This window comes from Microcaecilia unicolor, chromosome 7 (assembly GCF_901765095.1).
Source record: "Microcaecilia unicolor chromosome 7, aMicUni1.1, whole genome shotgun sequence".
Taxonomy (NCBI): domain Eukaryota; kingdom Metazoa; phylum Chordata; class Amphibia; order Gymnophiona; family Siphonopidae; genus Microcaecilia; species Microcaecilia unicolor.
In genome coordinates, this window is record NC_044037.1 from 13,059,844 (window position 1) to 13,074,886 (window position 15,043).

Consider the following 15,043-nt stretch of genomic DNA (forward strand, 5'->3'; position numbering starts at 1 on the left):
GGCTTAGTAAACAGGGCCTTTATTTAGAATTTGTATCTCTTTATTGCTAATGTTTTTTTATTAGTCTTGATTTTATATGTATTTACTTAGTTATAAAAATCCTCTCTTTCCATTTGAGATTTGGGGCCCTGTTTACTAAGCCGTGTTGTAGGTGCGCAAACTTTTTAATGCGCGCTAAAAATCAGCACGCTAACGATAGAGACACACACTATGTGTTGCTATCATTAGTGCACTCTAAAATGTTTGCACGCCTTCAGCACGGCTTGGTGAACAGGGCCCTAAGCCAATTATCAAATGACTAAAGGATGAAAGAATAAGAATTCTTATAGTTAAAACATTTTATATACACGTATCTATAATTTAAATTTAAAAAAAACATTAAAATAAAACACACACATTCAATAAATAGACTTGGATAAGTACAATTTAAATGTAAATGGTACATAACCAAGAAAAGAGATCAAAAGTTAAAGCATTTTCAAAAACAAGCTCAAAATAAAGATAACACCTTTCACAATAAATGTTCCAAGCATCCCCGCATTGGTGAGTGAGTGGTAAAATTCAAGCTTATATGCACTAAACATGGCCACATGACCATAAAGCGCCAAAAAAAAAATCAAAATGTAAAAAATTCAACTTTTTAAATTATGGGGCCTGTAACACATGCTAACATGGATTCCACTTGACTGCTTTGTTTATTAGTTTTTGATATACCACCTTTCAAATAAAAAAAAAATCAGTGTGTAATACAGCTAGTAGACAAAGAAATGGAAAGGAACTACAGAGAAAGAAGGAAAAACAAAGTATAGATGGCTTTAAGGCTTTCTGTGGTAATACATCTGTAGCAAATTTTTCTGAGAATGGGCGGAGCATGGGCATGGAAACATTATTTTGCTAGCATGTTCTAGATAATACGCATTAACTGGATGACAGCCAAGTTAACTCTGAATCACATAGCACCTCTTACGTAGGAGTCCCTAACTTCTCCAGTTAAATCCTAGCAGTTACTGCGCGCTAATGACTATATTAGCACAAGACCTACAGTTAAAACACGCTAAAGTTCATGTTAACTCCAGAAGTGAACACCCTTTAGTGAACATTAGTGTGCTTTTAATTCAAAAACAACTTATAGGTTTCATATGTATATAGACAGAGCTGATTGTATGCTCTGAGACACGGTTCCAGTATATTTTTTGTTGTGCAAAATTCAGTATTTATTTATTTATTGCATTTGTATCCCACATTTTCCCACCTTTTTGCGGGTTCAGTGTGGCTTACAATATGAGTTAAATGTTGGAAATACAATTTGTTACAGATTGGTTATGGATTACATTTTGCAGAATTATGCGAAACAATTGAAGTGTCGTTAAGGAATGTAACAATGGAACACAAACATTGAAACATTGGAAGGAAACAATGGGAGCTTAGAGGGCGATAAAAAGGCATAAAGACATATGATATATATCTTTCTGTGATTGAATGATGTGATATTACGGGAATGAGAGTTCCGAGGTGAATGTGTGATGCATTCGTGAACAGTAGGTGTGGACTTTATGTGTTTTGGTTCTTTCCGTAAATCTTTTCGAAAAGATGGGTCTTCAATGATCTGCGGAAGGAAGCTTGCTCGTTGATTGTTCTTAAGTTGCGTGGCAGTGTATTCCAATACTGCGTGCTCATGTGAGAAAAGGTTGATGCATGTAGCGTTTTGTATTTCACGCCTTTGCAATTGGGGAAGTGGAGGTTTAGGAAGGTTTGGGATGATCTTTTGGCGTTTCTGGGTGGTAAGTCTATTAACTCAGACATGTAGGCTGGGGCTTCGCCGTGAATGATTTTGTGGACTAATGTGCATACTTTAAAAGTGATGCGTTCCTTTAGTGGAAGCCAGTGCAGTTTCTCTCATAATGGTTTTGCACTCTCATATTTTGGCTTTCCAAAGATGAGTCTGGCTGCCGTATTCTGGGCTGTTTGAAGTTTTCTCAGTGTTTGTTCTTTGCAACCTGCGTATAGTGAGTTGCAGTAATCCAGATGGCTGAGCACGAGGGATTGCACTGGGCTGTGAAAGACGGATCTTGGGATGTATGGTCTTATCCTTTTCAGTTTCCACATGCTGTAGAACATCTTTTTAGTTGTGTTGTTAGCATGAGTTTCGAGCGTTAGGTGGCGGTCGATAGTGATTCCAAGGATTTTTAGCGTTTCTGAGATTTGAAGGTTCAGGTTTGGTGTGTTTATAGCTGTGAATTCTTTTGTGTTGTATTGGGAAAACCTAAGCATTGAAGGTAGACCTAAGGGCTGTCAAAATCTGATCACAGTGATTTTGAAAACTAGTCAAGGGATATGTGAGAGTTATCCAATGAGTTATGAATGTTGTAAGAGGACACAGTTTGCTGATAGGGGAGAACTTCTACAGCCTGCACAAAAAAAAAAGTAATAATAAAAGAAGAGAATTGTTTGTTCAATCACCTTTTCAAAAAGATATCTATAATGAAGAAACACTGTCATATAATACAAAGCATGGAGCATTTTCCACCTCAAAAATCTATTGGTAGTGTATCATAGTAACATAACATAGTAGATGACGGCAGAAAAAGACCTGCACGGTCCATCCAGTCTGCCCAACAAGATAACTCATATTTGCTGCTTTTTGTGTATACCCTACTTTGATTTGTACCTGTGCTCTTCAGGGCACAGACCGTATAAGTCTGCCCAGCACTATCCTCACCTCCCCACCACCAGCCCTGCCTCCCAACCACCGGCTCTGGCACAGACCGTACAAGTCTGTCCCGCTTCCCACCACCGGCTCTGGCACAGACCGTATAAGTCTGCCCAGCACTATCCCCGCCTCCCAACCACCAGCCCCACCTCCCAATCACCGGCTCTGGCACAGGCACAGACCATATAAGTCTGCCCAGCACTATCCTCACCTCCCCAGCCCTGCCTCCCAACCCCGGCTCTGGCACAGACCGTACAAGTCTGTCCAGCACTATCCCCGCCTCCCAACCACCAGTCCCGCTTCCCACCACCGGCTCTGACACAGACCGTATAAGTCTGCCCAGCCCTACCCCCGCCTCCCAACCTCCAGCCCCGCCTCCCGATCTTGACTAAGCTCCTGAGGATCCATTCCTTCGGCACAGGATTCCTTTATGCTTATCCCACGCATGTTTGAATTCCGTTACCGTTTTCATTTCCACCACCTCCCGCGGGAGGGCATTCCAAGCATCCACTACTCTCTCCGTGAAAAAATACTTCCTGACATTTTTCTTGAGTCTGCCCCCCTTCAATCTCATTTCATGTCCTCTCGTTCTACCACCTTCCCATCTCCGGAAAAGATTCGTTTGCGGATTAATACCTTTCAAATATTTGAACGTCTGTATCCTATCACCCCTGTTTCTCCTTTCCTCCAGAGTATACATGTTTAGTTCAGCAAGTCTCTCCTCATACGTCTTGTAACGCAAATCCCATACCATTCTCGTAGCTTTTCTTTGCACCGCTTCAATTCTTTTTACATCCTTAAGATACGGCCTCCAAAACTGAACACAATACTCCAGGTGGGGTCTCACCAACGACTTATACAGGGGCATCAACACCCCCTTTCTTCTGCTGGTCACACCTCTCTTTATACAGCCTAACAACCTTCTAGCTACTGCCACCGCCTTGTCACACTGTTTCTTCGCCTTCAAATCCTCAGATACTATCACCCCAAGATCCCTCTCTCCGCCCGTACCTATCAGACTCTCCCCACCTAACACATACGTCTCCCGTGGATTTCTACTTCCTAAGTGCATCACTTTGCATTGTATAGGTGGAATAAGAATTTAAAAGATCTTATTAGCATCCTCAGCCCTGTCTAGATCCAGTAGACACACAAAAACATCATTGAACTGACATTTTCCATATGGGACCCGCTCTATATGCAGTGTTAAGATGAAAATATAACTATTCAGCCAGAGCAGGAGAAATCTTTGAACAAAGGCATTTTTCAGACTGTAAAATGGAAAGGGTAGTATACCTAACTGTATGCCCATACAGTCTTCTGTATATAGGCAAAACCAAACACCAGTTTAACAAAAGAATTACTGAACACCATATTGCAATTAAGAGGAACATTTTGGCAAAACCTTTAGTTGAACACTCAGGGGTATGTTTACTAAGGCACATTAGCAGTTTTAACGCACCTTTAAAGTTACACACATTCCTATGGGCATAGTAGCTTTTAACGTGGGTTAACTATTAACATGCATTAAAAATGCTAACACTCCTATAGTGTGCCTTAGTAAACATACCCATCAGTTTTAAAAAGTCATTGTTTTGATGAGTATTGGTTTCTGACAATATTTATGCTATATATGTCCTGGAGAGGTGGTGATACTGGTAAATCATTACAAACAGAAGAAAAATTCATTTTTCAATTTATTACTACAGTGCCACTTGAACTTCATCAGGAATCTGATCTGTCTGTGTTTTTGTAATGCCCTCCCGCGGGAGATGGTGGAAACGAAAACGGTAACGGAATTCAAACATGCGTGGGATAAACATAAAGGAATCCTGTTCAGAAGGAATGGATCCTAAGGAACTTAGCCAAGATTGGGTGGCAGAACCGGTGGCGGGAGGTGGAGATGGTGCTGGGCAGACTTATACGGTCTGTGCCGGAACCGGTAGTGGGAGGCGGGGCTGGTGGTTGGGAGGCGGGATAGTGCTGGGCAGACTTATACGATCTGTGCCCTGAAAAGGACAGGTACAAATCAAGTTAAGATATACACAAAAAGTAGCATGTGAGTTTATCTTGTTGGGCAGACTGGATGGACCGTGCAGGTCTTTTTCTGCCGTCATCTACTATGTTATATGTGTACCTGGTATTAGCCCCTGTAATATGAATATAGTTAAAACTAAGGGGGAAATTCTGTATACATCACCCAAAGTTAAGCACCGGGTGATCCACGCTAAGCTATGCTGTGAAAGGCCATTGGAATGTTTAGCGCCTAACTTTGGATTCGAGCATTTACACCCAGCTGGCAACTATGCACGAAAATGCAGGTATTCAATAACGCTGCACTTAAATTCCGGAACTGCTCCTGACCTGCTCATGTCCCTTCCCATGGCCACACCCCATTTGGAGTTGGTGCTAATAAAATTAGACACACATGGCAGATTCATATGTAACTCCTAATGACTGCTGGTTTACATTAAATTATATATTACCTGGTCAATTAGTTTGTACTTGGATCTTGAACCTACTCAAAATTGAGTGGGCAACCTATAAAGAATAAAACATGGAAAAGAAAATAAGATGATACCTTTTTTATTGGACATAACTTAATACATTTCTTGATTAGCTTTCGAAGGTTGCTCTTCTTCGTTAGATTGGAAATAAGCAAATGTTGGTAGATGACAGTATATATAAGTGAAACATAAAAGCATTTTCAGTGATAGTCTAAGAGGATGGGGGTGGATAGGTGAGAGACAGGAAGAGTCCGGTGGATGAGGGACAGGGAGATATGCATGGAGACAGGAGGGTGACAAAGCAGTACAATTTTATGGTTTATAATGGGCTAGAAAACACATATCTTTGTTAAGCCCTGTCTGGTGGGTGTCAAAATATTTAATCATTTTGACTTCAAAGGTCTTACGTTCCTTTGTTTTAAAGTTCCCTTTTAGGATTCTTACCATGAAATCACTGGTACAGTGTTCTGGTTTCATCTGAATCTAGAGTCCTGAAAACAGAACTGAACTCTCACTTATTGCTTTCAGATAACAGCAAGGTTTTTAAAATTTAATTTAAAGGGAAAGAGAATGGCATTTAATATACTGCCTTTCTGGGGTTATAATCAAAGCGGTTTACATATTATACACAGGTACTTCCTGGAGCAATAGAGGGTTAAGTGACTTGCCCAGAGTCACAAGGAGCTGCAGTGGGAATCAAACCCAGTTCCCCAGGTTCTCAGGCCACTACACTAAACATTAGGCTACTCCAAATTAATTTGGGCTTGTCCGGGGATTTTTTCCTTTTGTTGGGCAGTGGACACCTTAAAACATTTAGGCTTTGTAATTCCTCAGAACACAAACAAGACAAGTGGCAAGCAATATTAAGGCCTAAATGTTTTAAGGTGTCCCCCACCCAATGAAAGGGAAACATCCCTGGCCAATAAAGCCCAGACTCATTTGGAGTAGCCTAATGTTTAGTGCAGTGTTTATCAAAGTGGTTGTACGTGATTCAGATGTTATATTAACTCCTAAACAATTAACTCATTGGATTAATCTGTTGCAGGCCTTGCAAGTTTTGCTTGACAAATGGGGCATCTGCTTGCCAGACTTGCATTCCTACAAGATAGCATGTAATCTGTGTTCTGATTCAGATTTGGGTTTTTGATAGCAATGATTTATGTGGTGTGTTGGTGCTCCCTTGGCTTTATCTTATATTTTACATGCTAAAATGAGTTCATTGCCCCAATCAGTCCATCTCATCTTGGTGAAATCAGTATGCTGGGGATGAGGGTTGGCCCGCAAATGAGCGGGATTTATTCGGCATTGCTCTTGATATTTGCCGTTGTTGGAGAATGGGGATTTTTCTCCAGGTATGCAGAGTACAGCTTTTAAGCTCTGGCATTGTAAAGGCTTTAGGCTCGTGTTGGAGGATGAGGAAGCTCGAATAATGGATTTTGCTGTCTTAAAATGGAAATATGCTTTATCAGATCGGAATCGGTATCCATATCTGCAAATACTATAAGGATAGTCTTGAGGAAGATGACTTTGAGGAGAGATGGCCTTTACTGGCCATTAAAATGAGGGCTTGCGATTAGGGGTGGGTAAGTCTCCTTTTAGTCATACGATGGATAAATGGAGGGAGGAAATTGATGTGAATTATGGACTGGAAGATTTTCAGAAGGGGGGGGGGTGAACGGAGGAAATTGGTGGGAATTGGCCAACTTCGAGAATTACATTGTTACTGATGGTGCTTGCAAGAAATGTGGGGACATTAATAGAGGCATATTTTCAAAGCACTTTGGGAGGCTAAGTTCCATAGGTTTCTATGGAACTTTGGGAGGCTAAGTGCTTTGAAAATGAGCCTGTAAGGGTACTTGGACACATTGTATATGGGCTTGTCTGAAAATTCAGGAATATTGGACAGGGGTATAGACGCATATGACTGGCATGTTGTGTGATTTTTACCTTTGTGTGTGCGCCAAGATGAGTTGGTTAGATTGAATGAAGGAGTTGCAGGAGGAAACGCAGATTTCTGTTTTATTTGCTGCCTTAATACAAGATATTTTAATAATGAATCTGAGCTTTAAAACACTACATTAGCCTGCATAACACCCCTAGTTGAATTTATGGAATTTGCGGCCTGTTGTCTATTGAAATATTGATATATAGAAAATATAAAGCTAACATGGGAATTGTATGTGTCATTTTTCACACACATACTGCCATAATAGTGAAATAAAATGTTGGATAAAATTTGACCATTTGCTTTTATTTTTTAAGGTTTGGCTTGAGCAACAAGTTTGACCCTGAATTTCCTTCTGTTCTGACAGGGAAGGTAAGCAAATTTACACCAGTTTTTTTCTAAATGCAGAAAAAGACTTTCAATGAATGTGAAATTCTGCAAGGTTCAGTTAGATAAACTTGTGTACCACCTAACTGCTGTTCTAGACAGTTTGTTCCAGACACAAGAAATAATTCATTGGGCCTGATATTCAGACCACAGAAGTTAACTGGGCTAACTCCCGCTGTCAGCGCTGACCCCAGGTATTCAGTGATGGGCTGTTTCCAGTGACCGGCATTGAATATCTGGTTTATTTTTGGACGATTCAAACCTAACCGGACAAGCAGATATTCAGCAATGGCCAGTTAAATTTAAACTGGTCAAAGATAGGCCTGGTATTCATGTGGCCAAATATGGCCACCAAACTTAGCTGGCGATGTGCTGAAAATCGGCGTAAATTACAATGCGTGCAGTTCAAAATAAACACGTGTAGCTTAAAAGGGGCATGTTTATGGGCGTTTTGTGGGCGTTCCAAAATTTCCACGTTGGTGTAAATCCGTGTGCATAGATTTAGGCGCTATGGTATCAACTGAGTGTATTCTATACATTGCACCTAAATCGTATAGAATATGCTTAGTTCCACATGGATTTTTTATGCGCCATGTATAGAATTTTGGCCCATTATGCATATTTACAAGTTTCCCACTGTATTAAGGCCCTTTTGAGGAGTTCATGTTCTAAGGGGCTCTTGGATAAGTTGGACAGTTTCTTTGCTCCATCTGGGAACCCGCAGGTATCAGTGTCAGACCTCTACAAATTGAGAAAGTAGCCCCTCCACAGCACTATGATCGTATTGCAGCCAAATGGAATATTGAATTGGGGGTTCGATTAAAAGGGTTGGATTTGCATGTTGCCGTAACTCAAATTCCAACCAGGTTTCACACTGCCACTTACCGGGAATGCCAATTTCGCATACTAACTGGAAGCTGTTTTTCTCTGAAACAAGCATTTTATGCTGGTTGTGTAATTTCTCCACTCTGAATTGCGGTGTTTCGGTGATAATACTCTGCCTTGTGCATTTTGGCATTGCTCATTGGTACAAAGATTCTGGAATAAATTCAACATTTTTGGAGCACCTTTTGGGGAAGACCATTGTACTATGTCACCGCTGGCGATCATGTTCAGTAAATTGGAACACTGTGGCCCACTGCATTTATTGTTTTATAAAGCTAGTGTTATTGGTAAGATATTCATCCTACAACATTGGACTTTTTGCCAGTGAAAAAGCTTTTTTGTCACAAATTAATGGTGATGGAATCACATGATGCCTGTTTGACAGCCAAACAAAAAAAATTACTTTTGGGCAATTTGGGGCCCATATATTCAATACTTACCACCCCAATTACATAGTCTTATTCTTAACAAACTGAATTTGTAATTACCATCTGTACGACTGTATATGTTTGGACACCACCAATTTCACCTGGGGGGGAATGGAAGGAGGGGAGGATAGGACTTTGAGGATAGGTGTATATTGTATCCTCATGGTAGAGAGTCGGAAGAATCAAGCTCCCTCCTTACTTTTCAAGTGTTATTCCTCATGATTTTCTTATATTCTCCTGTTGGCTGTCTGCTTTGTTGCTATGTGCTAAAAATTAATAAACCTTTTTAACCTAAAATCAAAACAAGTTTTCAGAAAATATTGATTGGAGAAAGAGTAATGAGTGGCTCATCTGTGCACTGAATTATTGGATTGACTTCAGAACATCTTTGAGTTCTGTGTGTTTTATTTTTAACTCTCAAGAGTCGTCATATTCCTATACAAGGAATAAGGTCAGTAGTATAACCTGATTCTGGTAGGGGCTATTTTAAGTTTATAGTGCATCTGAATTTTCAGTTGTTGTTTAATACTGCAAAATGCATCTTGTAATATTGGGACAGAAAAAAATAGCTATTTTTCTTATCTTTTGCAATAGTTTATACTGGGGAAAGTTACCTTGTGATATATGGTACATTACCCCAGACTGCTCCAGGTGAGCAGATGAGAGACACTGAACATTAAGAAAAAAACACCATGGCTTCCTGCCCTGAGCTTTAAATAAAAAAATAAAAAAAAGGTCCTATGGAGAGATTAGCCTGCAGTGGAGGAAAGTATAGGCCATAAAGTGCACCCTCCTGTATTGTGATCTAACATGACAAGTGATTGATTAGGTCTTGATCATGATGATTGAAGGAGGCAGATCCAGCCTGCTGGGCTTTGCTCAGGCTTTTCCTCTATTTGCAGTGTCTCTTGCATCCTGTTGTAAAATATTACAACCCCCTTTAAAGATGTTTAAAAAGGAGTGGAAGAAGCCTGAAGGAAATGTCTTCTTTACAATGTGGACTGTGCAGCCAGAAGCTGTATTCTTATCTTCCTTTCTTTTGAAGACACAAACAAAAACTCTTCAAGTAACTACATTGTTTGATCCCAAAGTTTCCTAAAGCATTCCGGATTTGAATGCATCAGAATGTATGTTCATTCTGTGTCTTGCAAACCTAACAAAACGTAAATTAAAAAATCTTGTTGGAGGATTGACGCGCACAAATTAGTACCTGCTTTTTAAAGAATTTAAACAAAATACAAAACTTAGATATTTTACATACAGTCTGCTTTATGGAGAGTGAAAAACAAAGGAAAGAAAAATCCAAAAGAAACACAAGGACAGAATCTTTTTCTTCCAACAAAACACAAGAAAACCCCCAAATGATTCATTATTCATATGTTATCATTCTTCCCAAACAATATCTCTGCAAATTATGATCAAATGAAACATTTTGCGCTTTAAGAAAATCCTCCAATTTGAATAGTGTCCAGAAGAATATATCAACTCCCATCATAGGTGCCAACTCTTCCAAATGATTCAAGATGCTAAACGCAACACAAATTTCCCCTATCTGGATACTGCAAAGAGGTTGCTCAATATTGGGGGTGCTCAGTACCCAGTGCGCTCACAGAGTGGGCTCCTATGAGTCTCCCATGAAAATAGATCAAGCACTTGTAAGAAATTTAAAGAAAAAAATATCCCCCCCCCCCCCCCCCGATTCAGAATGCTGGGTTCCAGTTGTAGAAATAGAGTTTGAGCTCATGAAAGGGGGTATTTATTCGTTTATGAAAATATGATTCAAACACCTTAATTTTAGTCACTTTCAGAAGGGAAATTTGTAGGGATATCAGAGGATGATTCTAAAAATGCAAACAGTTCAAGGCTATCTGTTGGTTTCAACACATCCAGTTCCCCTTCCACGCCACTTTTTCACTAGTTTCCTAGAGGAACTATTATATAATGTGGAAATTCCAATAGTTTTGAGGAATATTTGTACCTTCTGAAAATATTTAAGTAATTTCCTATGATGAGTCTTAGGAAAATTTTTAAACAAAAACAGAACAAATTTATTTGATCTAACCAGATTTTCCGTAAACTCTTTGATGGTGAAGTTCTAAGCTGTTATTAAGACTAGAAGTTTCAGTAACCTTAAGGGTTTGCACCTGAGTCACTAATCTAGAGAGCTGAGTTTTCCATCAAACCAAACTTTTGATAATGTTCTTTTAGCTTATCCACAGTCTACTGAGAAACAATACTAATGTTTTTCAAAAAAAAGCCTAATAAGGCATCCATATTGGTCATGATTTCTAAATATCCATTAAGGACACTTCCTTCCCAGCCATTCTGTTCTCAGAGCCGGAGGAGTCCGATGGTAATGGCTGAGCAGTCACCTCAAGAAGAGGCAGCCTTCCATTCTAGGGGACCTTGTCCCTAGATGGATTAGTTGTAGTCGAGGGGACAGCCCTATCCCCTTCCAAAGAATACATGGGCTAAGTATTTGTACACCCACCCCCCCCTCCCAGGGCAGAGTGGTAGAGTTCCTTCCAAGAGATTTAAAGACCTAGAAAACTGAAGAGAGTCATCATCCTGCAAGGAAATTAAATTACTTGATTGTGGTGCTCCAAAGGCCCACACTGAGCCCTTGTACTGGTAATAGATGGTTTACTCTTAATCTTACTTTTCTTGTGTCAGCTCCACTGTTCTGAACCAATGGGTGTTATTCCTTCCTACCAGGAGGTGGAGGTAGAGAAAACTGAATTGTGCCAGTGACATCACTAGCATAAGTAGAGATGCTCCCTAGAACAATCCAGTATTTTTCTCTACCTTCAGCAGGTGGTAGGTGGTGGTGACGGTGCTCTTGTCCCTGGCCTAGCTCCCCACTGTGCTGGCCACGGCCACTCAGTGCGGTTGAGCCTAATGGTCAGTGCCACTGTGTGAGGCTTTGGCTTGGTCCTGCATGGCCTTGCCTGAGGGGTTTGGGTCTCCATTCCCCCACCTCTCTTGCCTGTTCACCCTGTTTGGGTATACTCCCCTCAGACTCCCCCTGCAGCTCCTAGGCTTTCCAAAAGTGCTCACTTCAGCAACACATATACAAAAAAAAAATTCAATTGGCCTAGCTAGCTTCATGCCCTTGGTCAAGGATAATGCTATTGTAAAGTAGTAAGTAGGGAATTTCCCTCTAGGTGCACCCAGAGAGTCGGGGACAGCAGAGATGCTGGAGCCCTGTGCCAAGATATGCCATGGCAGTCAGGCAGGCCAACATGTGTCTGCCATGTGGTAGGGAGGTTTTTCTTCCGGAGGTATGGGCAGAGAAAGTCCGGACACAGTTGCACTAGTTGTGTGATCTCCCAGAACCCTCACATGCATTTGCCACAACAGGCGCCGGGCTCTCAGAACATCCAAAGTTCTTTCTTTCTCACTCCTAGGGCGAAAATCTATCTAGCCAGTGAACCTTTTGATCCTCCTCAGCTAGCCACCATGGATGTGAGACTCCTTGGTTCAGGAGCTCACTGTCTTGGGCGTGTGGCATAGGGCATCTGGTCAAGCCAGGAGGCGTCCTGGTCCATCAACTGCTTGGGGACCCAGGCAGTCTGTCTGGCTCTGCAGGAGTTTCAGCTGCTCTTGGAAGGGAAAGTGGTCAGAGTAAAGTCAGACAATGCCATGGTGATGGCGTATATCAACAAGCAGGGTGGAACCAGGAGTCTGTTGGTGCCCCTGGAGACAACCTCTGTCGGGGGCAGAGACATATCTGCAGGCTCTCTCAGTGGTCCATATTGTGGGCAAAGACAGTGTGTAAGTGCACTTTCTCAATCGCTCTCTCCTGGATCCGAGAGAATGGGAGCTGGAGCTTCAGGCTTTCCAGCTCCTTGTGGATCTCTTGGGGGTGGGGGGGGGCTCTTCAGTTCGGTGTGAAGGCAGAATGCTTTTCATTCGCTTGGAGCGACCGGTCCTTTCACAGCCTTGACTGGTAGTGGACCCCCCCCCCCCCCCCCGTCTTCCTCCATAGCCTCTCATTGGCTGCTTGTTGCACAGGATTGCACATCATCCTCGTTTGGTCTTGCTGGTGGTGTCAAATTGGCCTTGCAGACCTTGGTATACAGATCTCTGGCGTCTGCTGGTGGAGAACCTGTTTCCACTACCCTGGGGTTAGGGTTTTCTCCAGCGAGGGCTGGTAGAGATGGAGGATTTAGATCCCTTTTGGCCACTGAGAGATGACAATTAGAGAAGTGCAGGCTTTCTTCCGCACTACTTTCTACCCTACTTCACTCCAGGAAGTCCTCTACATCCCAGGCTTATGTTGAGGTCTGCCATGTGTTTGAATCCTGGTGCGGGGAATGGTCCCTGTCTTCCCGGAGGGCTCGGGTTTCTGATACTTTGGGTTTTCTATAGCAGGTTCTGGAACAGGGGCAGGCCTTGAGCTCCCTGGAGGGAAAGGCATCTTTCTGGCTTTGCTTAGATAGCTCAGTTTCTGAAATGGGTGGTTCATCTGCACACTCCCTCTCCCTTTGTCCTTTCCTTCTTGGGAATTCAATCATATGGTCCGGACACTGTCCAGGGCTCTGTTTTAGTTCCTGCGCTTAGCTTCCAGCAAGGATCTCTCCCTCAAGACAATGTTTTTGGTGGCCAATTACCTCTGTTAGGAGGGTATCTGAATTGCAGGCTGTGTCATTTCAGGATCCCTATCTTTTGTTCTCTGAGGGTTCTGTGTCCTTGTACACGGTACCATCCTTGCTTCCAAAGGTGATGCCTCTTCATTGTGAATTGGGAGGTTTGTTTGCCCTTCAGGGTGGCGCAGCGATCATCATTAGAAGGCTGGAGGCTGCACAAGCTGGATGTCCGGAGGACGCTGCTCAAGTACCTCAAGGAGACGAAGGCCTCCATTGCGAGGTGGATTAAGACAGCTATTGAGTGCACTTACACCAGCAAGAATTGTCCAGTGCCTCAGGGGCTCAAAGCCCACTCTACTGGGACTCAGGCTGCTTCCTGGGCGGAGGATTGAGTGGTTTTTCGCAGAGCTGTCATTTTTTTGGGGGGCGGGGGGCTTGTCTTCTTCTGCCCAATAAATCTACTTTGCTACATTCCATTGGTTCAGAACAGTGAAGCTGATGCTAAGAAAGGAGAAACTGTCTTACCTGATAATTTTATTTTCTTTATTCAGCGAAACTGTTCATCTGCTTGGGCGGATGCATACTGAATTGTTCCAGGGATCACCTCTGCTTATACTGGTGATCTCACTGCTAGTAGGAAGGGAAAACGCGTATTGATTCAGAACAGAGTCACTGACTAAAGAAAATATTATCAAGTAAGACATAATTTCTCTTTTATCAGTTAACAATTGTACTGGAGATTCCCTTAATCTCCTGTTATTGGCCATATTTATTACCTCCTATGAAATGTGCAGAAATAAAGTTAAACAGAAAAGTATAAGGCGATACCTTTTTATTCAACTAGCTTAATCCATTTCTTGACTAGTTTTTGGGAGTTAAACTTCTTGAACAGGTGTTTTTTTTTTTTTTAATTACATTTGTACCCCGCGCTTTCCCACTCATGGCAGGCTCAATGCGGCTTACATGGGGCAATGGAGGATTAAGTGACTTGCCCAGAGTCACAAGGAGCTGCCTGTGCCTGAAGTGGGAATCGAACTCAGTTCCCCAGTACCAAAGTCCACCACCCTAACCACTAGGCCACTCCTCCACTGTTGCTACTATTTGAGATTCTACATGGAATGTTGCTATTCCACTAGCAACATTCCACGTAGAAGTCGGCCCTTGCAGATCACCAATGTGGCCGCGCAGGCTTCTGCTTCTGTGAGTCTGACGTCCTGCACGTACGTGCAGGACGTCAGACTCACAGAAACAGAAGCCTGCGCAGCCTTCTACATGGAATGTTGCTAGTGGAATAGCAACATTCCATGTAAAATCTCCAATAGTATCTATTTTATTTCTGTGACATTTGTACCCCGCGCTTTCCCACTCATGGCAGACTCAATGCGGCTTACATGGGGCAATGGAGGGTTAAGTGACTTGCCCAGAGTCACAAGGAGCTGCCTGTGCCGGGAATCGAACTCAGTTCCTCAGATCCCCAGGACCAAAGTCCACCACCCTAACCACTAGGCCACTCCTAGTGTTAGCTCCCAAAAGCTAGTCAAAAAATGGATTGAAGTCCAATTTAAAAAAAAAAAGGTATTGCCTTATTTGTT

General features: G+C 42.2%; 1 protein-coding gene across 1 annotated transcript in view; it reads left to right on the forward strand.

Moving 5' to 3' along the window:
* CHIC1 (cysteine rich hydrophobic domain 1) overlaps window positions 1-15,043 on the forward strand; it is a 36,206-nt gene that overhangs the window by 7,477 nt on the left and 13,686 nt on the right. The window contains exon 2 of the mRNA XM_030210424.1: window positions 7,480-7,534. Coding sequence (XP_030066284.1) covers window positions 7,480-7,534 — 55 coding nt within the window. The remainder of the gene's footprint in view (window positions 1-7,479; window positions 7,535-15,043) is intronic.